Source organism: Pseudopipra pipra, chromosome 3 (genome assembly GCF_036250125.1).
Source record: "Pseudopipra pipra isolate bDixPip1 chromosome 3, bDixPip1.hap1, whole genome shotgun sequence".
Taxonomy (NCBI): Eukaryota; Metazoa; Chordata; class Aves; order Passeriformes; family Pipridae; genus Pseudopipra; species Pseudopipra pipra.
The window spans coordinates 95,461,998-95,489,980 of record NC_087551.1 but is presented as its reverse complement, the minus strand read 5'-3'; the positions used below and the strand labels follow the sequence as shown (position 1 = coordinate 95,489,980).

General features: G+C 38.1%; 1 protein-coding gene across 2 annotated transcripts in view; it reads left to right on the top strand.

Moving 5' to 3' along the window:
• The first annotated feature begins 2,096 nt into the window (after positions 1-2,096).
• Positions 2,097-27,983, top strand: part of MYOM2 (myomesin 2) — a 76,365-nt gene continuing 50,478 nt past the window's right edge. The window contains exons 1-11 of one of the 2 annotated variants that reach the window (XM_064650379.1): positions 2,097-2,195; positions 7,187-7,266; positions 9,154-9,287; positions 10,277-10,396; positions 11,942-12,080; positions 12,257-12,414; positions 13,260-13,352; positions 22,516-22,604; positions 22,685-22,735; positions 23,007-23,171; positions 27,622-27,783. In XM_064650379.1, coding sequence (XP_064506449.1) covers positions 9,181-9,287; positions 10,277-10,396; positions 11,942-12,080; positions 12,257-12,414; positions 13,260-13,352; positions 22,516-22,604; positions 22,685-22,735; positions 23,007-23,171; positions 27,622-27,783 — 1,084 coding nt within the window. In that variant the 5' untranslated portion in view covers positions 2,097-2,195; positions 7,187-7,266; positions 9,154-9,180. The remainder of the gene's footprint in view (positions 2,196-7,186; positions 7,267-9,153; positions 9,288-10,276; positions 10,397-11,941; positions 12,081-12,256; positions 12,415-13,259; positions 13,353-22,515; positions 22,605-22,684; positions 22,736-23,006; positions 23,172-27,621; positions 27,784-27,983) is intronic. The other variant, XM_064650380.1, reaches the window with a different exon arrangement.

The window sequence follows — 27,983 nt, the reverse complement described above, 5'->3', positions numbered from 1 at the left end:
AAACTCTGTTTTAAAAAAAAACACCTCTTTAAGAATAACTTCTGCTTGGGAAGTGGAGGGATCAGGGGAAGGTGCCTTCTATGTTCAGGAGGAAGTTTGTTTGAGAATATAATGCAAATTATTTAATTATTAGAATGCTGGATAATTTTTGGTGCTCTGCTGCCTAAATTTCACCACCAGTGAATAAAAAAATATTTAAGTTTACCTTTCTATCCTATTTTGTGAATATCTATGAAGAGAAGAAGAATTTATTTATTGACTTACCTGGAGACAACCTGAGACTGGCCCCAGTTCTTGCCTATGTCATGTTTCCCACAGCCCTCAGGATGCACTTTCACATTTTTGTCATCCAACCACACCTTGAAGAAAGAACTTATAATAGAGGAGAGCTCAAGTGTAAAGGCAAACAGAACAGGCTGTAGAAGACTCCATTTCTTTAGAGATAATAAATATAGAACAAGAAATTAAATGCAGAATGTAATGAGAACTTTAATGTTTTCCTGAAAACTGACCTTTTACCTCCCCCTGGAAAATGCAATAGGAGAGAAGAGATGGAACTGGGTTTGCTCTGGATTATTACCTGCTAATTACTTTGACAGCTGCTTCTGAAGCAACATCTACATTTAGGGCATATGCCCTCATTCCACTTTGTCTGTCTCTGTAGATGTAATTCTGTCAAACTGAGTTATAATTCAAGAGCAATGGGAGGAAGGGAGAAATCTATTTCAAGCAAATGGTAGTCCTAGACAATACAAAGGTAGGAAAGATCCTTACCAGAGCTCCTTAGGGAACTTGGATGAATACTGCAGATGAGATAAGAATCAGTTATTTAAATGCTTTGCTATCTCTTGCACTGCTTCCCATAAATGAATATAAAAGAAGAAAGCATGACTTAAAAAGAACATTGTTCATGTATCAAAGTTTTGCATACCAACCACTGGAAGAGATTGTCATTTAGTGACTTTGGCCTTGATCCCATTCCTATATAAGTAAATTGAAAATAGATCTTGTTATATTCAAGTCATTTTAAGATCAATTAATTCCCTACCTTTTGTATATTGCTGACTCATTGACTATTTGAGTCATTATGGGCTATCAGGAGGTGGGATTAGGTCTCCGGTATAGACAGGTTTTCCCAGACATGTTGTCCTATTTCCAGATAGAATAAGAGGAATATCATTAATTATTCACACTTGCCACAAGGCCTTGTCAGCCTTTTTACCCTTCCTTCCCTTCCTCCATATGGGTGCAATCCCCGTGGGGTTGTCTACCACCAGAATGGGAAAGAATGACTGAGTTCAAACTTATCAGCTCTTCAGAGCCAGTGCTGCTACTCCGTCGTATCTGGACATGTCAGAAACACCACAGCAGAGCCTTGTAGTTTCTGGATAGAAATCTAGGAGCCCTACAGGCAGCAAACATCCATTTTAGTTGGTAATAATCAGACAACATCAGGGACCATCAAGGTCTCACAGAATTGAGCGCTTTGGCTATGTTTTTTTTCTCTGTTTATGCCTCTATGCATATTATTTCTTCCTGCTTTACTTACAAAACACAGAAAAATCTCTCTCAGGTTTGACTGGTGACATTATAGAGATGGAAATATTAGTTTTTTTATACCACTACTAGGCCTTCATATATTGCAGTTATATTCTCAAATTCATTGAGCTCTTGAGGAAGCAGTGGGGAGGCTCATTTTACAGCCTGAAGTACTAAGGGGATTTCATGTCTCTACTAATAATATTCTAGAGTTTACATCTCCTCACTGGTCTTCTAAGTTACTGATTATTTTAAAACTTCAAACATTTCTAAGTAAAAAATTTAAACTGCTTTCTGACATTAGGTTGTTTCCCATGTCCTTGGTGTTACTGGGAAAAGAAACCCCAGTTTTAATATAACCAACTGTTTTTTTAAGGAATGACATTTGTCTTTTACTAAAATACAGTATAAAACTGCGTAAGGCTAGTGCTTTTCTTCTGCTTTTATATCACTCCCTTACTGCCTATTAGGCTGACCCCAGTTTTGGGAGAATCATTTGGTTAGTTCTAAATATAGAACTGCATCTGCCCTTAAATGGGAGTGAAGGGGCAGTAGCCTTTAGAGAGGGGAATTATTTTTGTTTTCCTCAGGCAGAGTTTACTAGGCTGGGAAAGGCTGGTCTTCCTCTCTGCTTTGCAGTTTTTCTATATCCCTTGGTAAGTCCATTTTCAAACTAGGGTTTTCTTGTTCAGAACAAATGGGAGTGCTTGTAGGAGGGTGTTGGGTGCTTTTCTGTAAAAAAAAAAAAATTAACTTCCTTAGGAAACAAGAAAAAAGCAGGACATAGATTTATTCATGAAAAGAAAAACAAAAAAATAAAGTAGAATTTTATTCTGTTCATAGTCACCTTTATTTTATTGTGTCTTACATTTCTTCTGTTTCTTGCTGCATATAAAGAACTACGTTACAGAAATCTATAGCTCTATTTGAATACGTACTTTTCTAATTCCGCAAATATTGGCAGTGCCACTTTCTTATGGGCTTATACTGTATGTTTTATCTGAAGTCTGTGTGTAAATAATTAAGTATAAAATCCTATGTAGCTGGCAAAACTATTTGGCATGCTGAAGAGTAGAATGTAGCTAGGACAAAAAGAAATCTACTTTTGTTTTTTGTCTGCCATGCTTTCAAGTACATGCTTCCAGAAGATGTATTTCTGGTGTCCCTGTTACTCTAGACTACATGATGTGTTCTTTGCCATATGTTAATTCCAGCTAAATAGCACTGATAGAGTCCTGGGAAATCATATTCATCCTCTTGAAATTATGTCTGTGTGTTGATAATGCCTATGAGTCAATGAAAGTATCATAATGAAGGATACTGAATGTTGGGATGATGGGAAGTGACTTTCACCATCTCACTGTTCAACAGTCTTTGCTGTCCAGTTGGAGGGATGTAATACATTTGCCAAGTGAAGGGAAATTTTCAAACTTTATGAGAACATGTTGGAACTCTGTACATTTGGAATGTTAGAGTGGCAAGGTTTCTAGTCAATGTGGACAAATTCAGCTTCATTTAATTTCCAGTCTAGTATGATCATGAATTCATAAGATATCATCCATATTAGTATCCTTTCCGGGATATATACTGTTTAGCTTCTAGTAGGGCTGTGGAAAGAAAGTCAGATTGCAAGCTTCCACTCCTTTCCTTCATGAGAGTAATAGAAAAGTCAGAACTATGTTTTTTTTTTTAGACTTACAAAAATGCAGGAATTGGTCCTCCCCTTCACAACGACCTTGCTGGAGATAAGGGTACCCATGGCTCTGCCTTCTTCCTACCTGCCAAAGAGCAAAGCCCTCTCATCAAGGGTTGGGGATATGACCATGACCATGACCATGACTGCCCATAGTATATTTCAAAATACTTCCACACTAACTGTTCTGGCTAGAGGGTGAAGCAAACCATTCAGGGATTATTACAAGGTTAAAGTGTGCATTCTAACTAATCATAGATATGCTATAGCATTAAATTGATGAATCTACCTGTATGTCATTGAAAACAGTATCAATTGATATTGTGAAATGTCAAAAGTCTACTCATTCAAGACATGAAATTATTAAGAATAGACACATCTATGATAGCTGGTATCATCAGCTGCTTGAAAATGTTGCTTTGCTGGATATTCAGATGACTAGAAATAGAACTCTGTCTTTAGGTTTAATAACAAAAGTAATGCATGCACTTCTGGGGATGATTTGAACCAGGTTAAACTTGTTGTCCACAAGATTTCTGTTTTAAAACCAATTTTTGAAATGAGGAAAATACTATTCCCATAAAAAGGAGGTGTGATCAGTAAAACATAAGACCAACTATGATATAGCTAAACATCAAAAAAGAAAAAACAAGAAGCCTTAAAGCTTGCTAAGTAATGTCTGGAATTTGGTAGTTTTTAAGCAAATGAGAATTCCATATGCTTTTTTTTTTTTTTTAAAGAATTTGATAAGCATTTGTATTCTGTTATCAAAAAAATTAAATTGAATTCTTATGCAGAATGAAGAAGGTCTTCAGTGGGAAGGACAGAAACATCTTACAATAACTGTATATTTTAGTGGGTTTTTAAGTTCATCTTTTCTCATGCACAGAACATAAATTTCTATGTAAGATCTAAATATACACACATGTACAGAGATAAAAGACCGGAGAGACATATTGGAATTTTAGAAGTTTAGTATCAAAAGGGAGAAGATTTTACCAGATCCTTTACATCCCATTCTATTTAGACTGCAGTATCTATGAGCTGCATAATGATTCATGATGGTTTTACAAGATTTCCGCCAAAGTCAGTTTCTGTGGGAAAATGCTACTATGTTATTAAATCTACAATTTCTACAACATATATATATAATAAACTGGAAAGGATCATGTATTTTTTGAGGCAATACAATAGTTCTTGAAACTGGTCATTAGGGGCAACCAATGAATAGAAGGTGTGGGTTTTTTGGTTGTTTTTTTTTTTGTCTTTCATTGTGGTATGTAAGTGATATGGATTTAAATATATTTTTATGAGTTAAATATCATGGGCTTTAATGTACCACAGAAGTATAAGCTGGCAAAACAAGGTTTCCTAAAAACACTTAGCCTTGAACAATGTAGAGAACAACAAGCAGAACTACAGACGGGTTGAGGAAACAATGCCTAAGTCATGGGAAAAACAAGACAACCCCTCCAGTAAGTACAAATGGTCAAAGGTGTTTAAGAAAGATGAGATACAGAGGGGTATCAAGAATGAGGATGTGCATGTAGGAGCAGGATGTACTGACCTTTCAGCTGGAATGAGGAGGATAGACTACATGAGGTCATACAAGAACTCGTGAATTGTTTTTGGCTCTTCTGCAGATGGCCAAGAACAGAGATGAGCAAAGAAAGTGCATGTCGTATGTTATAGCATTGACAGGTCAGGCCGAGAAAGTACATGTTGCATGGTGCATTGCTCACGGCAGGAGCCTGCTGAATCTGGGAATGCAAGTTGTCTATCTATGGTGAGCACAACCAGGTTCTTCCTATGGCATTTGTCAACCCATCCATCAATGTAGTTGGTGGTGTGCGTCCTCTCTGAGGCTGTGTAAATGATCATGCTAGAATTTACTACTTGTCCTTTAAATCTTAAATTAACTCACTTATCAAGCTAACAATGTTTATATCAGACCATTGGCTCCTCTGCCCAAGAATGTGGCCCCTTGTCATGTGTCCTAGATTATTGCTTTCTATTCAGATCAGTATTACTGTGCCATGAAACTATGCGTATCCTGTCCTGGGAACTCTGCCTTTTACTCATGGTCCAGTATAAATTGTTATATATGTGCTACTAAGCATGAGGAATCGTATACTTATGTAAATAATCTGAATAGCCTAACCTGTGTTTTCTATCATTAATTCTTAAGCACATTTTGGCTTACGTAATATTTTTGTTTGGGTTTAATAGTCTTCTGAGTGGGTTATAGAGCACACAGATTGGTGCACTTTAGGTCCTTCTGATGTCAGAACGAGACACTGAGTGTTTCAGGACCATGTTGTCCTGTAACTCCAGGTCTTTTTCTTAAAATTCAAAGTTGTTAATAGAATCTACATGGAAGAAATTTAAGGATTTTTTGTAACATGTAGGCTATATATTTTAGCTAGGTCTCTGTAATTCTTGCAGTGGAACTTGGTCAATAACACATGAGATTTTCTTTTTAATTTGTTATAATTATTCAGATAATTAATTTATTTTTCTCTGCACCAATTTATGTAATTTTTTTGTTATTGAATTCTCCATTTTCCACTGGGATGTTTTCCCCCTAGTGCCTCTGCCAGACCACTGCCTACATCTTGCTTTTGGGTCAGTTCCACCAACTGACGTGCCAGTATAACTAGGTGTTCAAGCACCGTCAGTAACAAAATTCTGGTTCACCTAAATCAATAAATTCAGTGCAGATTACCTGTCATCTGCATATCATGGTCTCTAACTGACTAAATATTAAAATATATTTCAAACATCTCATATAAATGTGTACCAGTGAAAAACTGGGAAAACAGTCAAAATATTATTCCTAGGAATAAAATAGACATTTCTTTCATCAGGAACTCAATACCCTGTATCCTGCTTTTATAGTGGGACTGTAATTTTGCTCTTCTGACACTTGTCTGTGCAGCACTATTAAGTATTAAATACATACTTTGGAAGTATCATTGTAATTAACTGATGATTATTATTACATTTGGAATTGTTGCCAGGCAGCTCCCCTCTGTGTTAACCGAAGGCAAAATGAATCTGGTTCCTAACAAGCTCAGTTAATTACTTGTATGGAAGCTGAGCATGCATGACTAGCCTTGTTTCTATACTAAGGTGTTTGGATAAATGTGCAAAACATCTGAATCCAAATTTTGAGAAGTCCTGGGTGCTGACGAATAGATGAAGATATGATAATTAAAATGTAAGTTTTACATTTAGTGGAAAAAGCTGAACTGTAAATGACAAAGATGTTTTCTCCTATCTCAAAGATGAAAACAACTCAGACTGTGATCTATCCAGATAAATGAGCATTGTTCTGCAATCCTTATACACTGAATCTCAGTGCAAGTCATATGCATACCAACATGTACATTGCATGTTGATAAATTCACAGAATTATTTAACTTGCCACATGTAGACATGTACACATATAAACATGAGGGGCTCTTAACAGTGGAGTCAGCTTAATCTATGTGTTTGCCCTTTGCACCTTCATTTTGGCAAAGGGCTAATTAAAAATAAAAAAGAAGGAACATGATACCATTAATTGTCTGGTTAATATGTGAACTAGGGAGGAAACAAAATGTCATATACACAATAGCCACATGGTCAGATAGCAGGAAGAAAACCAGCATTTGATATCTGCAGGTGTAGCATCACATGATGTACAGATAACAAAACTAGGAGAAGCCAAGGCTGCTCGTGAGTCTATGCAACTCTGCTCATGCAGCTAAGACACTGTGTTCTATAATGAGTTAATAGTTCTATGAGAGGTCTATGTCAGCTCAGCATTGTATGAGAGCACTTAACTAAGTGCTGTGCTGTGCTGAACTAGCTTGGGTCATGTTAACTTTCTTATTTCTCTAGAAACGTGTCAATATATTTCTTTAATGCCCCATAATGATGTTGTAAACCTTTTTCATTTTTGTCTTGCAGTGTCTGGTGTTTTGTCTAAAGCTCTCATTCCCGAACGTGTCATTTGTCATTCTCATATCTCTTGAAAAAGGGTTGAAAAGGTAATTATAAGTTATGCAGAAGATGCAGCTATGAGGTGATAAATTCTAAACATCCCTTTGATCTCAGAACTTTATAAGACAACACGCTTCTGCTATTAAATATGTCTACTGTCTTCTCCTTACTTTTTCTTCAAAATGCAAAACTAGCTGATGTGAGAACATCAAAACTTGCGAGCATCTGACTCTACCCTTGACTACCTGAAAGTAACAGCCAGAGTTGAAGCTTATTACACTACTTGATCAATGACTAGCATTTCCTTTTCTTGGTAAATACTCTATGCTGGAAATACAGTATATACTGGTATTTTACCTTGTTAAATATTGTATCTAAATGAGTATCTAAATTTCTATTCAAATCCCTTTGAGCTTTCATTTTATATACATCATGAAACTGCCTATTCATGTGTCTTTTTGTTACAAATGTGGACTTTTGGTGTGGGTATGAGGCAGGTTTTTCTTTGCAGGGTCCATGTATGGGCAGGGCTAGGCTGTGGGGAGCTGGAGACTGGCCCTTCTGCATCATTGCTGGGACAGGAGCTGATGGCCTGGGGTGCTGACATGGAGTCCTGGGCTGTGGGCAGGGTGGGAGGAGCCCTAGAGGAGGCTGGGAAGGGACAGTCAGGACCATTGCTGTCCCCAGGACCCTGACACACTCTTAACATGGCCTCTGGGTGAGCTGGGGTTGCTTTGCTTCACTTGATATGGGTACACATAGGTGGGTCCTAGGCCATGCCTCCTCCACCTGTGCCCTGGCTACTGGAGCAGAGCTGGCAGTCTGCACCCTACAGGGAAGCTCAGCAATGGGGACACTCCCTTTGGCTTTTAGTAGGAAATTAGATTTTACTGCAATAATTTCCCAGACTAAATCTTCAGGATTGGGCTGAAGCTGGTTTATAGATTTTATAGAAAGAACTTGCTTCAGTTGTCGCTGAAGTGTAGCTGCCTCATGGGGAAGATATTGGCTGTTCAGTTGGGATCCTTCAACACTGATTGGACCAAATGGCCCAAGAGTAAAGACCCCCCTATTCAAGTCAGACTGTAGTTTCACAAGCTGGCATCAACTCAGGATATGGCTAGTGACATTCCCCACTTTTGCAAGAAGTTGTCATCATATTTCTAATGAACACAAAGGGATGTAGGCACCTCTATGTTCTTTTAATGACATTGTTGGGAATCTGCTTAATTCTAACTCAGTGGGAAACATGCTCTTCCCACCCACACTGCTTCTTAGGAGCACCCTGAATGTTCCTGAGTACCTTCTGTCCAAATATTGATCAAATTATGCCATGCTTTGGAGAAAGTCCACAAAAAGGCAACAAGAATGATTGGTGGTCCAGAAAAAATATTGCAAGAGAAAAGATTGCATGAGTCATCTTTGTTGAGATTAAACAAAAGAGATGAAAGCAGATGTAAAAAAAATCTTCAACAGGCTGCTGCAAAAGGGGGTGAACACAGTCTATTTTTGTTGCATGGTGAATTGTTCAAGAGATAATGAGCATAAATTGCAACAATAGAAAAAATAAAATGTTTGAAGAGCAGAGAACTGAAATGCCTAACTATGCCCAAAAAACTGTCAAATTTCCATCCCTGGAAATTTCTATGTAGGTGTTAAATGACATCTGCAAAGAAGGGGAAAAACGATCTGACAAAATATCTTCTATTGCTGTCATCTATGATTCCATAGCTCACACTGTATGACTGATAAGATACAGCTTGAGGCACCCATGTGTGCCATTGATGACTCTACTTGTCACAAATTGATGCAATTTTGTACATTTGTACATGTTCACACACTTCTACATATCAAAAAATGTCAAGCCAAAATGTCTGAAATATATGGCTGAATGTGTGCATGGTTGAATATATGGCTAATTTCACTCTCTGCAGGAATTACTGGTCGTAACACACTGAAATATGTCTTCAGTAGCAGTGCCATTTTACCAGAGGAGGCACAAGCACTTCGATCAGTCCTATCGCAGCATTCAGACAAGATATGTACTTGAGGAATACGCAGCAAGAAAGTAAGTGCCATGTATTTAAGCCTAGACAGGTTTCTATTTTGGGTAGTTAGTTCTTAGAATCAAGATACTTACCTTCCCCCTTCACCCACAAAAACTGTGATTTATTCAGAGCAATAGTTTTCCAGTTCCTTCCATTGGGATGCTCCTTATCTAGAGTCTCCCATCAACATAGCTAAACTTTCTTATATGTTGTAACATAGCTACACAGACCTTTTAGCTAAGGATCTGTCCTGTTTGCTATCTCCAAATTGAAAATTCTTCCTTTCAGGCTCAAATTAAAGCTCTGACTTCAGAAAAATTGCCATGAAATCACAGAAACAGTTTTTTAACCATTCTTCCATATGACATGATGATATTTCTTCATCTGAAGCTGTCTATTCCTAGTTATAGTTTTTGTCATTCAATTTCTTTTTTTAAACTTAAATGAAGGCTTAACCCTTCTCATGTGAAATCTTAGAGTTTTAGACACTAAATAAACATTCTTTGTATTTCAGAGCCTGGGACTTTTTATCTTGGTTGCTTCAGAATCAATGTTCTCCCTCCTCAGTAATTAAGATGCCTATCTAGCTGTCTAGCTTGTCCAGCTTCCCTTATGAAAGAGTTTATGGAAGAGGTTTTGTGAAGTATAAAAAGGCATGACTATTTAGAAACAGACAATGCTATGGGGATTCTTCGTGATTAGTGTATTAGACAGGTTTGTACCTTCATGGTCCACTGAAGTGCACCTGAATGATTGAAGACTGAGATAAGTATAAATTTAATAGAATGAAATAGAACTCCTAATGATTCCGAGTGACAGATGATGAGCAGTAAGCTCTTGAAGGAATAGTGAGAATCAGCACCCAGTCAGTGAGGATGCAAACGTTTCTCACCGAACAGTGCTCAGTCATGGTATTCAGCTCATTCAGCTCAAAGTAATTTCTTTGACTTCTGTGTGTTCATTTTTTACTTGAATTGCTGGGTTATAACAATGTTTTTTATATTTGAAGGGCTGCTTCCAGACAGGCTGCTTATTATGAATCATCTGGCTTGGGCAAAACAACGTGTAGACTCTGTGCCAGGAGGGCGCGCACTTTGGCTCATGAAGCAATGCAAGAATCCAGGAAAAGGTAAAGCTCTGTTGGTCCAATCTGACCCGTGTAGTGGCTCTGGTCCCATTTAGCACTGCTCTTTTGCCAGGCCTCTTTTCACAGCTGACGGGACTGGAGGTTTCTCTATCACTGTTCTTCATTAATCTGTTTTGGCTGGAACACTAAATGGCTGAGTGTCACTTTCAATCTCATATTTCTACACAGAGTTGTTCCCCTAATCTCTACTCTGACCCTTGAAAACAGCTTTAAAATAAAAATAAATTAGAATCCACCTGGTATCCAAAACTCGTTTTGGACAGAGCTACTCCACTATTCCTAAATCTCTAATTTAGATCAATTTAAACTGTTTGAGTCCTTTCCTTAATATCAAGAGGGCTTACTGTCATATATCAGTTACAGCCCTGATATGAAGTGCCATAGGAAATGTGTTGATGACAATATTCCTGTTAGTGAATTTGACCATTTCTGCTCTGCTATGCTCTACAGTGACTGCACCAAAGACACAAAGAATTTATACTACAAGAAAGAATTCTGCCTTGTTTGTAGAAAATATGTTGTGAAAATCATATACGTCCATATGGTTCTGGTACTTTGATTGTTTTGAAATATATAACCTCAAAACAGAATGTTTTAGGAAAATCAAATATTTCTAAATACCAGACAAATAATATGTTGATCTACTGCTCACTGAATTTCATGGAAGTTTTCTTATTTGGGTAATACTTTCAAAGTCTTGCCATATGTTGACTATGTTGATAGACATGTTAGAAATATCTGATATTCAGTACCTTCTTATGTCCTCTTGGAAAGGAAAAGAGTAGCACAGGCTGTTTACTGAATCAGCATGAGCGAAGGAGATTGAGGCTAGCTCCTCCTAAAAACATTTATGAGTTAGGGTTCTTTTTACGGATTCTGAAGAATCTGTGGAGTTAGGTTTTCAGGGAACAACCCACAATTTATTTGCGAATGTTGTATTTTCCTGGTAATTTCTACAGTACTTTCTGCTCATCCTTGTTCAAGGACAGCTTTTTTTGCACGCAGCAGTTCATCAAATCCTTGTGAAAGCCTTGGTCTGTATCTTTCAGGTGAGGTCAGCTGATACAGCCACGGAGCTAGCAGAGCTGCCAGGTTCTAAAGCTAAGGGTACCACGTAAGCAAGGCACAGCTTTTACCAGGTGTGAACAGGCACAGAATATGCCTTTACTCCTCTACCCTCTTGTGTCCATGGGAAGGAAAATTAGGGATCAGAAGGAGGCCAGGCAGGTTCTTGATCTTGATTACCAGAGAACTGAGACTATGGGATACTATGTCAGTGTGACCACAGCAGATTTCAAGCTCTGTAGCTGTGGCACCACAAATATAGGGGGAAAGAAAATGAAGAAAATTCATATTAATTTCAGATATTCATTATTAGGATAGGTAGACAGATGCTAAGAATAATTCCTACATTAGATTTTATCCTGCTAATATGATTTCAGAGCCCTCAGTTGCTTAGTATGCGCAAGTGACAAACTTAAAGCTTCGTATTGGTTACTCTTACCTGATTTTTTTCTTGTCCTACAGGAGTCATGAGCAAAAGTCTCATTCAAGTGATGAGAAAAGAATCCGTTTTGCCAGTGAGTTGTCTGCTTTGGAAAAAGAGATTCACACAGCCAGGCACCGTGCTAGAGAACATCTGGATAAGCTTGCTGTTCAAAGGATGGTACCTGTTGAATCTTTTTGTTCCTGTCCAAACATAATTACAAGATATCCTGAAATTTAGGCCTGTGCTTCACATACGAGTAGTGATTTAGCATATTTTTGCGGATTTAAGATTAGATCTTCTACCCCATTTGAGTGTGGTGCCAGATGCTTCTTTTATTTTCCTGTATTTAATAGGTAGAAGAAAATATGGCACTGGAAAGACATATTTTAGAAGAAAGTATAAGTCGAGCACCTGAAATCCTAGTACGCCTGAGGTCTCACACTGTCTGGGAAAAGATGTCTGTGAGCCTTTGCTTCACTGTACAAGGATTTCCAGCCCCTGTTGTACAATGGTAAGAGACTGGCCTTTCCTAGCCCTCTAAAAATGTTGCTAAGCTTTTTTCATTTGAAAGTTATGCCATAACTGATAAGTGTCACATACATAATGGCTATGTTAAATCCCCTTTATAATCCTCAAAGATGTGCTGGATCGTAGCGGTTGATACTGCATGTGAAGGATTGGGAGGACAACGTGCTGAATGGCCCTGTGCAATGTGAGAAGCAAACTCAAGTATTTCAGAAGGCAGACAGTGGAAGGCATTCCAGTCTTTCTGGCCATTGAGTTCTCTGATGATGAAGTATCAAATGACAAAATACAAAGAGCTCACAGGCTACTTGCTAAGCCTGGATAATTGTGCACAGCACCATTGTTGTCATCTATGGTCACTTTGTGTTAACTTCTGTTGGGGAGGACATAAAGATAATATCCTTGCAACTGCCGTCCTCTCCAGACAAGTGCTGTCCTATGTATGTGAGAGCCGCAGGCAGAGTTCTGTTGCTGCTCACCTTATTTGTGCTGAAGTGCTGTACTGTAATCCAAGAAAAAGTTTGCTTCCCATCTTGTGTCAGGGCTAGCGGACTCGAAATTCAAGTCACATGCCATCTTCCCTCTGCTTCTCTGCTCTTCTAGACTGGGTACACATCTTCTCTTTCCACTTCCTTGCTGCAATGATAGTCCCCCTTTGCCTTCATGGGCCAATATGTATCTATCCATACATCCTGAAAAATACTCTGTGCAAGTAGATAAGATTCATAGGGAGGGTTCAGATGATAGTAAATGATATCTGGATCCAAAAATCTACCAAATGAATGAATAGTTGCTGATATTTATGAGTTTTATTTTTTCCTTGATTGTCAGGTACAAAAATGAGGAATTGATTACTCCTGCAAGTGATCCAACAAAGTACAGAATTGAAAGCAAATATGGAGTACATGTGTTGCATATAAACAGGTAAATCTTTCTGGGGACACAACAGGTTTTTTATGCTCTACACAAAGTATTTTATATCAAATGCAATTAAAAATTCACATAAAGGCTGAAAGAGAATTGTTAAGTTCAACACTTCTCTGTTGGTACTTACGTTTAGGCTAGAGAAGGTTCACTGAGTAGCTGAATATTAGATTATGACAATGAAATGAAAAAATAGATATTTGTATTCATTAATGGCAGCAACCTAGAAGATAAAAAAGAAGAGGCAAGTAGTTGAAAGTAGGTGAAAGAAAAAAAGTTCCTTTTTTTAATTAGAATTATATCTTAGCATGTTCTTGTCACGATGAAGCTTTTTAAGGCAAACAAAATTATTGCTGGTCAGGTCAGGGGTACACAGTTGTATTTGTTTTACTATTCTGTTTCCTTTTTTTTTCTCTTTTTTTTTTCTTCCAAAAAGTAAGGAGGTGTAATTTTTTTAAAAGTTATAATGGAATTAATTTTATTTTTTTCAAAATGTTAACCCTGTGATATAGAACATGCCTGGGTAGAACAGCTTCCCCAAAATAATCCCATGCTTTCCTAAACAATTGAAATATTGCATGCTACATGTGAGTTGGTGCAAACTTTTTAAAAAAATATAAAAACCCAAAGAAAAATGAGGATATTACTACGGTATTTAAAAAGAAAATTAATATTTAGAGCAGAGACACAACCCCCTCCTTTTAATTTCTCCAGAACTTGAGCATCAGCTGTGCTGAAACAGCTGGAATATTTGTGGCTAACACTTGGCTAGCCAAACATTTAATCTTCTACCCTGTCTCCATCTGTCAACAGTGGAAGCAGCCATGAGTACAGCTTTGCGGTATTAGTTCAGAAAATAAGTGCATCATTCCTTCTGTTTTTGGGAAAGACTACTTGCCTTTCTCATCCTGCAGCCAAGTCCAGCCCAACTGTCAACGTATTCATAGCTCAGGATGGGAGAAACATATCCATGTACAGAACCTGTCAGAAAGAATCACTATGTTGTTGCTTCCTAAGGGATGCTTCTTAGAGACTCAGTCTTCTACCCCCAGGCTATGGCTAACTTGCTAACTGCTCTCTGTATACACGAAATGTGTCAACATTGTTGATTCTTCTCACCAACATTACTTTTGAAGATAAGAATAAGAGGTTAGAAGATAAAAACAGGTTGTCCTCTAGCAATCCTCTCCATTTCAGCAGGGAAAATGGAAAACACTCTCCTTTGTCTGGATATGTGTGAGTGCCAATCAGGAGATGAAGCTTTGGTCATTTCCTGTGGTGAGTGACTGTGACTGTTTGTGTCCCTTGGTTAGTATCCATAAGGAACTGCTTGGCAAGTCCAGATGCCATTATGTAGGTTCCTTTGTGACATTTTGGGAGGCAATAGCTTTTAGAATAAATGAGAATTAGGGCTGATGGTTCTTTCTGAGCATCTGTAACCATCAGGCTGAAGGGTACTAATGGCTTCCATCCTCTTGGTGCTTTTTATCTCTTTTCTCTGCTGGTTATCAGTCATGTAGACACTATCGACAATCAGCTTTGGAAGTATTCAGACCTAGCTATATTTTAGACATGTTCAGACATACCACAGAGTCACTTCAAGTTCCCACATGCACCCATCATCAACCTCTGCTTAGTAATCCCAGACCCAGTATTCATGCAGACTCCTTCATATTCAGCTGAGCTCCCATCTTCAGTGACTCTTGCTCCATTTCTCTTTCATTCTGTCTGGCAGTGTGGTCTTTTTGTCACCTAAAGATTCCTGGCTGCTCTCCTCCAGGTTTTCCTTCTCCACTTAAAAGAATATTGGGGGATTGTTTTATAGAGTTTATTAACTGAAATTTTCTAATGTAAATTTTTTTTATTTATTGATATTTTATTATATTTCAAAACTTGACCATCAGCTGTAATTTCTGTGTCAAAAAGACAAAATGAACATGCAGGAAAGGGAAGAACATTTTGTTAGTGCATAATTAACATTAAGTGTATCTTGTATTGAAAACAGTGGATGTATAGGTAGTGGTTAAAATATATAAATTATTAATGTTTTTATATAAATCTTTATCAATTAACTGTGGATCTTCTGTAAAAATCTTCGTGCACTTATATTTTGTATTTTATGAATAATTTGCTCTTCTAAGAGGTGGAACCATTGGGATTTTCTTCCTGTCCACGTCTGTGCTCTTCTCAGCTGTTCATACTAAATTGCTGAGCTGCATGACATCTGATCCACAGCCGCTCAGAACAGCCTTGGAATTTCTTGGCTACCTTTCTAGCACTTCAGCAAAGCGCAGGGAGTGAACTTTTTCCTTCTTATGCAAGTGTGATATTTATTCCAAAGAGTATTCCCTGATCCCAGTGGAAACATTCTTGAGGCACTGAAACCTTAACGTCACCTTGTTGTCTCAAAGTAGTAACAGGACACTATTTCATCCCCCACTGTTTGCAGTCCTCCAGCGCCTATATGCCTATACATTAACCAGATAATTTTAATTTCTCTGTCTCATATTTTTATCATGCTCTGTGCTCAATTTACCACATTTTCGGCATGCATTCAGTGCTATTATTATCATACAGTGTCTCTTTTTTGCTCCTTTTAGACTTGTTCAAAGGGGAGCTTGAGCTCAAGATGTCCCCTGAGTGGTAAAGAAAAGAGTTTTGGAGTTTAATTCTATTTTTGCACATCTCATAGTTGTAGAAGAAATGACATGCATTGAGGTAGTGGTTCATCCTATCTTTCATCTCACATCTGATAGGTGATTAGGAGGAGACTGTGAAGAATCCTTGGAGGAAAAGCTACTGGTAGTTGAAATGATTCATACATATCTGAGGCTTCTTTATCCCACATAATTTAAGTATGGAGAAGTATATAATACAAGAAAAGAGTAGTAGTCAAAATGAGAATGATCCGTTGTTTTATGGCATAGGTGAAAAATATTTTCTGCCTTAATGTATATCTTAATAATTAAAAATCATACCCTTTTAAAGTTCTTAGTTGCTGATACTTGCTTAGGACAGGTTTGGGCTTTTTTTTGTTTCTTTGTTTACTGTGATGCCTTCTTAAATGAATCACTTAGCCTTACTCAGCTGTGAACGACTATGACTGCTTCCTGCTATGTTGGCTGGCACACAGAGGGGAGAGCAGTATGCTCCTGCCTGGAGGTATTCCTGATCCCCACCCCTCACTGAGCAGGAGGGTGAGCTGAGCTGGACGGTAGAAGGAGCAGGGAAGGACATCTGACTTTCCGGAGCACTTTCAATGTGATGTGGTTTCACAGTCTCATATATACAGGCATCAAGGTTTGTCAATATTTTGTCTTTTATTAGAGCCCGCTTCCTTTCCTGTTTAATAAAGGCACAGCTGAAGCAGCGCATATAATTGCAGCAGAAAATGTTTGTGGCTGCATCAGCAGAACTGTGTGGCAGAGCCAGCAGAGTGCAGTGTAACACCTGCTGGCAGCGGGCAGAGCAAGCCCTCAGACTCCAGTCCTCAGCACCACCAGAACTGCTTCACAAAGAAAAGCTTAAAAATTGAATGAACCTTCTCTTCTAACTATTGTCATTTAACAAATGACACTGTGCGGTCAGTACAGTGCTATTTTAGTTTGATTAGGCACAAAAGGCTTGGGATGATTTAATCTGGAGAGGGAGAGAGCTAGGCTTGCCCTTTCTCCTGCCGGAGGTGGAAGCAGAATAGAGCAGAGACGCTGCAGCAAAGGCAGTCCCCCGGCGCGGCCAGCAGAGCCTTTGAACTGTGCAGAGTTGATGGGTGATTAACTGCAGCTCCGTGGGTTTTGCAGGTATGCAGTAGAAGTGAGTGTATAGGCAGCAGGAATAGCGTTCTGTTCTTTCCTTGCTGAAATGCAAACAGCCCCCAAATAAAATGGTCTGTGACCTTCTGTCCTGTCAGTCACTGCCCTCTACAAGCTGCAGTATTTGGGAGCTTGAGGAAGTGGCTGCCTCATAACAAAGGTCCCCTCTTCCCCAAATACAAAATCCAAACAAAAAGAATCAGTCAGTTCAGCACATATGATGGCAATTCTGCAGAGTATATCAACATTTTGATGTCATATAGCTTTAACATTGAAAATTTTGCCATTTGGATTCAAAGGAAGCATTTTTAACTCTACGATTTACTGCATACTGCCTCCTGTTCTTGACATGCACTGAATTGTGTTCTAATTCAAGTAAAAATGCTATTTCATCTTAACTCCCGTGTTTAAATCTACACTAGGCAAATGGATGAATATATGCATTTTAAATAGATGTATCTGCCTGGGGAATATTACCCACATAAACATTAGCACTTCAGAACCACATGTGGATTCAGAGCAATTTAATTTTCACAAAAAGTATTAGCGTCTTGGGACAGATACAGCTCTAGACTCACACTTCATGCTATCTAAATGTACTCTATGCATATTTTATCTGACCTTTGTAAAGGTTGGAAAACACGTTCTCTATCATGATGCAAGAGTAACTGTTAGAGAGACCACACCTTGCCTCCCAGTGCTCCAAATGTAGTTTCTAACTGGTCTTGACTCAATGCACTTTACAGTGCAATTTAGGAAATCTAGGGGGTTTATCATATAGGGAAATGGAAAATTTCTAGGATAATTCTCAATCTGAGCATTATCTGGCACAAAAGGAAAATCAGAACTTTATTTAAGTTGCCATCCTCTCCAACTTTCTTTAGAGTGGGCACTAAACAAAAGTACTGTCTAACTCTTACCCACAAATCCCCTTCCAATATAGGATTTAAAGGCATTTCAGTAAGTACTAGGCTATCTAGGATGGTTTATGTCTTTCCTGGAGTGTCAGGTGAGTGATGATAGCAAAGAATTGTAAATTGCTTTCAAAGCAGTAACGTCTAGAAAATGGGTAGTGTTGTTACGACCTCTTAAATAGCAGAAAGTGCTTGACTTGTATGTTCATCATAACTGTAAGTACCTCATTTCTCTTTATAAAAAAACATGGACGTTGTAAGAGTGTGGTCAGATATTTGGTCAGTAACTTCTTTCTTGTGTTCTCCCTGAGCAAATTAATTATATTTCTATCACTAACTTTTGTCAAATATTTCCTTTCACATATTGAGTTTCTTTGGGCTAAAGATGTAACCCTTTCGTGAATCTCCTGTCTGTTCTAGAGACATTTAGGGTCATATTCTGTTTTCTTTATCTTGGACACATCACAAACAGAAAGATCTCATGAAGAGATGTATTTTGCTGTTCCTTATGAGAGCAAATGTATGGGGAGGGGATTAAGATGAGCAGAGATATATATCCATTTGAAAAGTAAGTCAAGTATCTGCCATTCTGCTTCTCCGTTTTAGGGAGACAACTTTTCAGTTATTATGCCTTTAAATTTCTGACACTTTGAGTGGTCTAGCATAGTCTGGGATCTCATGTTGGTTCATAATACCTGTTTTTCTAGTTTCTGGATTATTTTTATGACACCTTTTTTTAACAATAAATTGCTTTTTAGATCCTAAATCCTGTGTAATTCTTACAGAAATGAGTTTTTTTATCAGTTGTTTTGATGGAAAATGAAGCCAACACTGAGAGCAGATGATGGTTGGTTTAAAGTGAAATTTAATCAGTGCTAATCTTGGTCAAGCTATGTTGATTTTCTGTCTGTTGTCAACACTCTATGGCAACAACAAAATGTTAAGGAGCAGTTAATTTGGACTTGACAGAAGCAAATGCTTTGTTTATGTGAGGGAATGTTCTAACACAGCAATGATGGTGTAAAGTTCATCACTCAGTTATGATATGGGTGCTCTGCGCTGTCTAATTCATGTACAGCCCAGAGATGGATCAGCACCTCATCAGCAAACACAAGAGGACACGTAGGTGGTAGGAAGACAGTGGGCACCTCCGTAGGTCTTTAGCAGGATGGTGAGTGGGCTGAAGGGCAGGAAACCTTTACAGGGCATTTATCTGGGGACAAGGCCTGCAGAGCATGCTATAACATACCTGCCACCAGTGCCTAGGAAATGCACTCCTGGGCTCTGCCTGACAGAGTAAATCCTCTGCCACAGTGACCTACTGGCATGGGATAGACTACTTCTCTCATCCTTCAGGACAGGGCTGTTAGACATCCAGATTGCTTTCTGGAAAAGTTCCCTTACTATCTCCTGAGCTGTGTGTGGGAATCCTTTTGGCGAACTGGAGCACACCAAGGCATGCCAAGGGCTGTTCTAACACATCAACGCTAGCGTGATCACGATCCGGTTTCTGGGGATGAATGATCTAATGCTGTTTAATTTGCTAATACATAATATATGTTATTAAATATACTATGGACTATATAGTATATTAATACATTATTTATTGTATATTCTATATATAGATCCTTAAACAGGGATATAGTGCAGAGTGATGACAATGTCTTACAGTTCTGAAACAGTTAATTCTGCGAAGCCCTGCTTGTAAGAAATGTTTGATCTGCTTCATTCGCTATTAACTTGTTATACTATAGCAAGACATTTTAGTGGGCTGTGGTAAATTCATGACCTATGTACTTTTCAGTATAGGGACATTATAATATGCCTTAGGAAAAAAACCTGTGCTGCAGTTTTACATTGTTTTTTTGCATTTTTATTACACAAGTGTGTAATAAAAAAAATAAAAAAAAATAGTGTGAAACTGGGATAGAAAAAAAATATTCTTCTTTTAAAAAGTTAGTGCAAAGAAGTGCTGTCAAGTCTAACAGCTTTCAAACAAGTCCAGAATCAGTTAAGCTGTGAACAGGTATTGTATATTTTAAAAATTCTTCATAAAACCAAAAAAAATAAAGAAAAAGTTAAATAACATCTAGCCCAGAGAGTAGTACTGAATGAGGTTACATCCAGCTGGCATCTGGTCACAAGTGGTGTTGCCCAGTATTGGGGCCAGTTCTGTTTGGTATCTTTTTCAGTGACCTGGACAAGGGGATCAGGGGCACCCCCATTCAGTTCACAGATGACACCAAGTTGGGTGGGAGTGTTGATCTGCTGGAGGGTAGGAAGATTCTGTAGACGATCTGGACAGGCTGGATCAATGGGTAGAGGTCAATTGTATGAGGTTCAGCAAGACCAAGTACCAGGTTCCTGTCCGTAGGTCACAACAACCCCATGCAGAGCTACAGGCTGGGGGAAGAGTGACTGGAAAGCTGCCCAGCAGAAAAGGGCCTGGGAACACTGGTTGACAGCTGGCTGAAGGTGAGCCAGCAGTGTGCTCACGCGGGCGAGACAGCCAATGACATCCTGGCCTGTACTCCTGTACTTGGCACTGGTAATGCTGCACCTTGAAACCTTTGTCCAGTTGTGGGCTCCTCTCTACAAGAAAGACATTGAGGTGCTGGAACAGGTCCCGAGAAGGGCAATGGAGCTGGTGAAGGGTCTGGAGCACAAGTCTGATGAGGAGCTGCTGAGGGAGCTGGAGTTGTTTAGCCTGGAGAAAAGGTGGCTCAGGGGAGATGATATCACTCTCTACAACTATGTGAAAGGAGATTGTAGCCAGGTGTGAGTCAGTTTCTTTTCCCAAGTACCAAGTGACAGAATGCGATGAAATGGCCTCAAGTTGCACCAGAGGAGGTTTGGTGTAGCTGTTAGGAAAAATTTCTTCACCAAAAAGGCTGCTAAACAGGTTTCCCAAGTGGAGTCACCATCCCTGGAAGTGTTCAAAAAATGTGTAGATATGGCCCATGAGGACATGGTTTAGTGGTCTAACATGGTGGTAGTGCTAGGTTATAGGTTGTGCTTGATGATCTAAGAGATCTTTTCTAACCTTAACCATTCTATGATTTCAATTCCTTTAAATTGGTTTTCAGACTTACTATGCCTATCTGAACTGTAGTATGGATTCCTACCCAGCTGCAGGCTTTTTGGTAATGTGGCCTAATCTTAGGCCTAACCACTAGGTCTTTGATAATTAATTGTGTCATAAACTTTGTATTTTATTGCTTTATTTTGTGAGATATGTGGCTGTAGGGTTGCCTTGAGGAGGAGCTGTTAGACCAGTAAATTTAGAGAGATAAATCTCAATGTAATAGCACTTCAATCAAGTTGTGTTTAAGCCATCACAGTACAGATAGTATAATTTTTATTACATGATCCTGTCCAGAACATATGGAAGAATGCATATATTGGTGTCTGATGTGCCTGTTACAGGTGCTACATACTCTAAAATTGACATCTTATTATGCAATTTACATAAAACACCTTTACATATTCCTTCTCCCACACCTGGGGTACATGACCTCTTAGAAGACAAATGCAACCAGAATTTCATTCCTTTCATCTGGCAGTTGCCAAGAAGACACAAACTTGCTCTTCCGAGGGCAAGCTAAGTGCATGCATGCACGATATTGTATCTCATAATTGAAAATTTTTGAGTGGCCTCCGTCATATATACTACTAAATAAACTGTTCCTGATGGACTCCATTTTAAATAAAAAAAGAACTGGGGCATCAAAGTTTGTACCTATATCTTAACATCTGGCCATATTTCTACTAATGTAACATCCTCTTCAAGGAAGGATGTAGTAAGTGAGACAATCAATCACTGAGTCCTAGTTTACATGAAGTAACTATTTTTTGCTTTGTATTTGTTTATGTTGTCCTTGCACAGTAAAGGTTTTTTTTTCTGGCTAAAAAATATAACAAACCAGATCATTTATGCACATAATTTTGGTCAGTGTTCCTGTTATTTTATCATTTCCATTGGACTAAGAGATATGAGAGACACAAAAAATACCAGTATCTGCCATCTGGGAACAGCCATAGAAGGAGGAATTTCTGCAAGCATCACATGTACTTTTCTTCCATGTGTCTTTCTTAAAATCTGTGGCAGAAGGGCAAGATGGATTAAGGAAGAATGTTACACACAGAAAGGGAATAGCCAGAGTGGCATTCTCCAACTACCTCCTTTTGATCATTCTCTAAAGGTCATTTTCAGTTTGCTCAAGTTAATGCAGCCTGCACACTAAGCTGTGATAAAACTGCAGTTAAGAAGAGTAGCGGCTTTCTGATTGTCTTTCATCAATGTCTTGCAGTGTGTGACACTCACAGAGAGCTTTATACACTTTCCTTATATTGACCTAGCTTGGCTTGTAGTATCAATCATTCAGAGAATTTTTATTTGCTTAAATAGACATCTGGTTTCCTCCTTCCCTTTTTCAGAGCTGACTTTGATGATTCTGCTACCTATTCAGCAGTTGCAACAAATGTCCACGGTCAGGCATCAACTAATTGTGCTGTGATTGTGCGAAGTAAGTCCTACTTCATAATTAAAACAATAAAGAAATATAATGCTCATGCCATTGAATGTTTATTGTATGTTTATTTATAGGGTTCAGAGAGGATGAAGAGCCTCACCCTGCTGCGATAATGCCCTTCCATTGTAAGCTTTTTTTTCTATTTGCTTAGACAATTTATGTACTCTTTTCAGAGTAAGGTTTTACAGATGAGAAAACTGGATATAACTTACTTCTTGTGACTTTGCCTTCTAAGTATTCAGTTATATTAGGAGATATTGCATGATGCTCTTGCATTTCTAGATGAGCATTGAGTCTAGCAGAAAGCTCCATCTACTGTTCAGATCTGACAGTAATCTCTTTGTGCCAAGTACAATTTACTTTTACTCAAACATGTTTTAATTTTCTCATTCATAGTGCCCCTCTCGTATGAAGTTTGCTTCACCCACATTGATGTTGAGTTTCTGGAGAAATTTGGAGTCACCTTTGCAACTGAAGGTGAAACACTGACCTTGAAGTGTTCTGTGGTGGTCACTCCAGAGCTGAAAAGACTACGACCTCGTGTTGAGTGGTATAGAGATGGTAAGTTAGTACATTGAATAGAAGCTACCCATAAAATGCTGGAGGAGTCACTGAGGACACAGGTCAAGCTTAGAACATCATATTCTAAGAATTAAGTTTGGAATAGAGCAAACAAATATGTCTAGCTAGAATTTATATATGTGCATTTTCAATTAAGTGACCAGGTCAACATTTCCTTGAGCATACATTTACAGCAACAGGGAGTAACCTCATATTATCTGATAACACCAATATTTATCATATTTGCTGACTAGGTGGAGATTCAAACTCAGTTCTCAGATTTGACTATGATTTATAGTAGAATACTCTGACCACTGAGCAGAAGGGTACTCATAGGGCAGTAAATTGAAGTCTGAAGTACTGAGGTAAGGTCATGGGTCTCCACTTCCATCTTGCTCCAGTGTTTATTGTGAGTTTTATATTAAAATCACATTAATATATAGTTAGGGAATACTTACAGAAGTCAGGCCTGATACACATGCCTTTGGTCTGCTGTTTATGTGCCATGCTGGTAGGTTGCTTTCCTTGCCTCTCTTGTCAGTGAAAAACTATGTTACACCAAGTGAAACAGTCTTACCAGGAAGTGCTGAAAATAACATCACTAAGCATATTGTGTGCTCGGGTGGATGGTACACAAACCCTGCATGAGTAATGTTTGTTCACTGCACCAGAAAAGGGTTTTAAAACATAAAGCTAGCTACTTGGAGTTTAATGGATAGCCGCCTGTTGTAGATATTTAGCTCACTGCTTTTCACCATCTCTATGTAGGATTCTAAAATAATTATTCTGTCTGAGGATTTAAGGAAAGACGTGGTTATTTGTGAATCATAGAATCAGCTGGGTTGGAAAAGACCTCTGAGATCATCAAGTCCAAGCCTTGATCCAACACTGCTGTGGTTACTAGACCATGGCACTAAGTGCCATGTCCAGTCTCATCTTAAAAACCTCCAGGGACGGTAAATCCACCACCGTCTCACCGAATGGTGAGACTTTTCCCCAAAGGGACCACATTGGAAAATGATGGCCTGCCAAGACTGATATTTTGACTGTGATGAATAAACTAAGAAGTGACAGTAAGATTAGTAAGACAAGAAAAGACAAGAGAATTCAAGATTAGGAAAATCAGAAAAAGGATGCTTTTGTTCCTGCTTATTATGCCTTTTGTTTCATGTCCATTATAGTTTTACCTAGATTCACATGTGAACCTTCAGGAAGCAAACTGCTACTTACTATTCCATTCCTATTTATCTATCTCTGTGGATACTTCACTGTGATGGAACTATTAAATATTAGTAAAATAAAAAATATAAAATAATAAAAATGAATTTTTTTTGGCTGGTGAATAACCTAAAAACTAAGGCTCATACTTGAATCCAAATTCTATTCCCATTGAAGTGTACAGGGATTTCACTGTACATTTTAGGATATTTAATCACTACAAATAATCACTCACCTCACTCTGAGATGAGCCATCATTTTCAAGGGTATCTTTACTTTGTCTCCTACTGGGTGCAGTTTCTCAAGGTACCAAGCCTCTCAAATGTTGGGTTTGAAACTGCAGCTCTGAAGAGCTGCTAATTTTCAAGGGATGCCCAATATTGTTCCACTTTTCATCAAACATGGATTTTTCTTGCATTATGGATAGGTGAGCAAAACCTTCTGGCCCTTTCTCTTTGCGTCTTCATAATGCCAAGATAATTCCCTCTTGATATGCAAAAATATTACATGCTTTGTTTTCCCCCTTCTTTGCAGTCTCATGAAAACCTGAGATGAAAACTTGGGCTGTTTAAAGCCAATAGGTTTTCATCCCATTATTCTACATCCCGTTATGTTACATGAAATTAGGCATTACAAAAAAGCTTAGATTTGTCCTTCATTACATGTGCATGGATCACAATATTCAAAGAGGTGTACAGGTGTATCGACTGGCAGAACTTGTTCCCAAACACAGCAGGAATTCATGCACTATAAATCTTTGTTATATGCTACAGTTTCCTGTGTTGAGTTTCTTGAGAGCTGGAGACAATGTATAAATGTAAGCAATGAGAAGGTTAATAATTTGTTTAACATCATGTGCTTTAGGCATTTTGGTTCTTTTGAGAGATAATATTTAATTCTACTCTTGCATTAAGACAAACTGTATTTTTTCTGTATTTTTCAGTTAGTGTTAATCAAATAATAGCAGCTAAAGTCCTGAGATGGATATGTATGATTTACTTCTAATAGTTATACACAGGAGAAATATGTGTTTATCTAGCATAAATAAGCTTCATGCTAGTGAGCCTTATTGGGGGTGTCTACTAGACTCCTAGGGACATATAAGTTGGCTGAATCAAACCCTCTAAAGTGATTTGGGATTTGACAAACACGAATATGATGTCTGTTATTCATGGCTCAGTTAGAACAATTTAAGATACTGAAAGAACAATTTAAGATACTGAAACTAAGTCAAAATAATACTTCAGGAACTTATATCTAATCTAGATATGAGTTCAGATGTTAGCAGGAACTTTCTGTTATTGATCTCTATTGTAATATAAACACTATAAAGCTGTATGTGCTAGCATTCTGCAGCCATTTATACTGCAATCTAGAATAAAACAATTGACTTCAGAGGGAAAAATCACAGAGTGAACAATTTAGCAAAAGTTTCAGAAGAACAACATACAGGATGAAAAGAAGTTTCAGTATATAGTAGTTCCCCACTCATTATATGAACTTTCATCAGAGTAATGTATTAGGGAAATTATCTCATGTACTGAAAACCACATATCAGGCTTGAGACCCACAGCCTCTGTGGGTTAGTAGTCTCCTGCAGGTCTGTCCTATGGTAAATTCTGGGAGAAGTAACGGAGCACAACACATAAATAGACAGTGAATTTCAGTGCAGTAGTATTATTGTGAGGTCAGGTGTATGAATACTTTCTCTATTAGAACTTCTAAATATGCTTGTAGCGTCCAAAATTTGTTGTCTTCCTAGAAAGTCATTCCTCCAGACTGCATTAAAAAAAAGAGAGCATCTGCTGAGTTCTGGTGGGTCTTTGGCCTTATGTGAGGGAGGGAAGTTTTTCTGCTCTTACCAAACACAACTGCCTCCTCAGTTTCTGGTCTCAGGTACACATAAAGCAGAAAAATGGATGATTCTGACCTTAATAGACATTACAGGCTTGCTTACAATTTCCTTACATTCAAACCAGGGTGGCTACCATTCCACTCAAGTTTGCAGTCTAAATAAGTGACCTGCTTTTCAGAAGTGCTTTTCAGTTTTTTTCTCCGGGATTTTCCACAGAGCTCATGCATTGGTTAAAGGTTCTAGGGGAAGATCCTTTCTAATTTGTTTTAAAATATTTCATGTCTCTCTACACAAAGTCTAAGTACCATTGTGACATGCATGACAGAAAGGGGACACTCAAATTTTCTAGGTAAGGATCTCATGTTTAAGAATCTCATGGGAAGGAACGTGATTGAATTTAGTTTGTGTGCTTCTCATAAAACAAACACATGCTTAGATGATTATGCAACTTACTGTTGTAAGTTTTAGCAGTGTGTCTTCCAGATACTTTATTATCTGAATATGTGCCGTTTTTTATACCTTCTGATGCAGTTCAGTTAGTAGGTGGGAAAACTGATTCCTCTGCAATTGTTTGAGTGTTTACTCCAAAATGTATTTAAGCAATAGAATAATAGGCATTCACAGATATTCAGCTCTTTTATATACAATTCTCCTGCATCGATTACAATAAATTAGTGTGTAATAGGTTTTAGGGAGTTAAAAATCAAAAATAATCCAATTAGTTATTAAAAAGGATGATGTGAGAAAGTCTCTTGGCTAACATAAAATTTCCTGTTCATTCTTTTGCTCTGGTTTCACTAAGCAATCAGATTAATTTGCATTAATCATGGGTCACCACCTCTCACCTTTGAGAGATTTAAATTTAATGTTATTCACTGCTCAACAGGCATGACTTCAAATTTTAAGTTTGGCATATATTTATAACAGTCTTCAGATCAAACTGGAATCTAGTCTTTAAATTTGGAGGAAGAAATTGAATAATCTGATATTTGACCTGAACAGGAAGCAAAACTTATTAAAAATGAGACAAAGTACCACCCTGCATTCATTATAGGGTATGGCAGGTTTTCATGTTGTTGTTTCTAAATGTGGATAATATTTTTCTCTCTCAGTGTATTAAAAATTATAGTGATGGGAATTATGCTGTTGGCACTGCATGGGGTAGTCTTATGCCTCATGTTCTCTAAAGTTCATTGATCAAATAAGTTTAGAGAGATGTAACTTGCTCTCTGTAGAGTTTTCATAGTGTCAAAGCCCTATCACTCTGAATCACACTGGCATAAATGTTAGTTTGTGTCCCTGATTAGCAGAGGACTGCACTAGGGCGTAGGCTGTTCCGGCAGCACAGCAACGTGCCTGATGGGTCTTCTCTTCCAGACGTGCTGATAAAGGACTCCAAGTGGACGAAGCTGTATTTTGGAGAAGGCCAGGCAGCTCTTTCCTTTACTCATCTCAACAAAGATGATGAAGGTTTATACACCCTGCGCATGGTTACAAGAGGTGGAATCAGTGAATGCAGTGCATACCTGTTCGTAAAAGGTAAACTTTTAATCTGCTTCTTGAGGAGAAACAAAAAAGAACAGTATAAAGGTTAGTTTTATTAAACAATTCTGTGTAATGACTGAAGTACAAAAGAAATCCAGCTCTGTGGTATTTCATAGTCATTTGATTTGTATATAGTAGTCTGTACTAGAAAAAAAGAATCACCTTACATGAATGGGGAGCTTCAAGAGGAACAT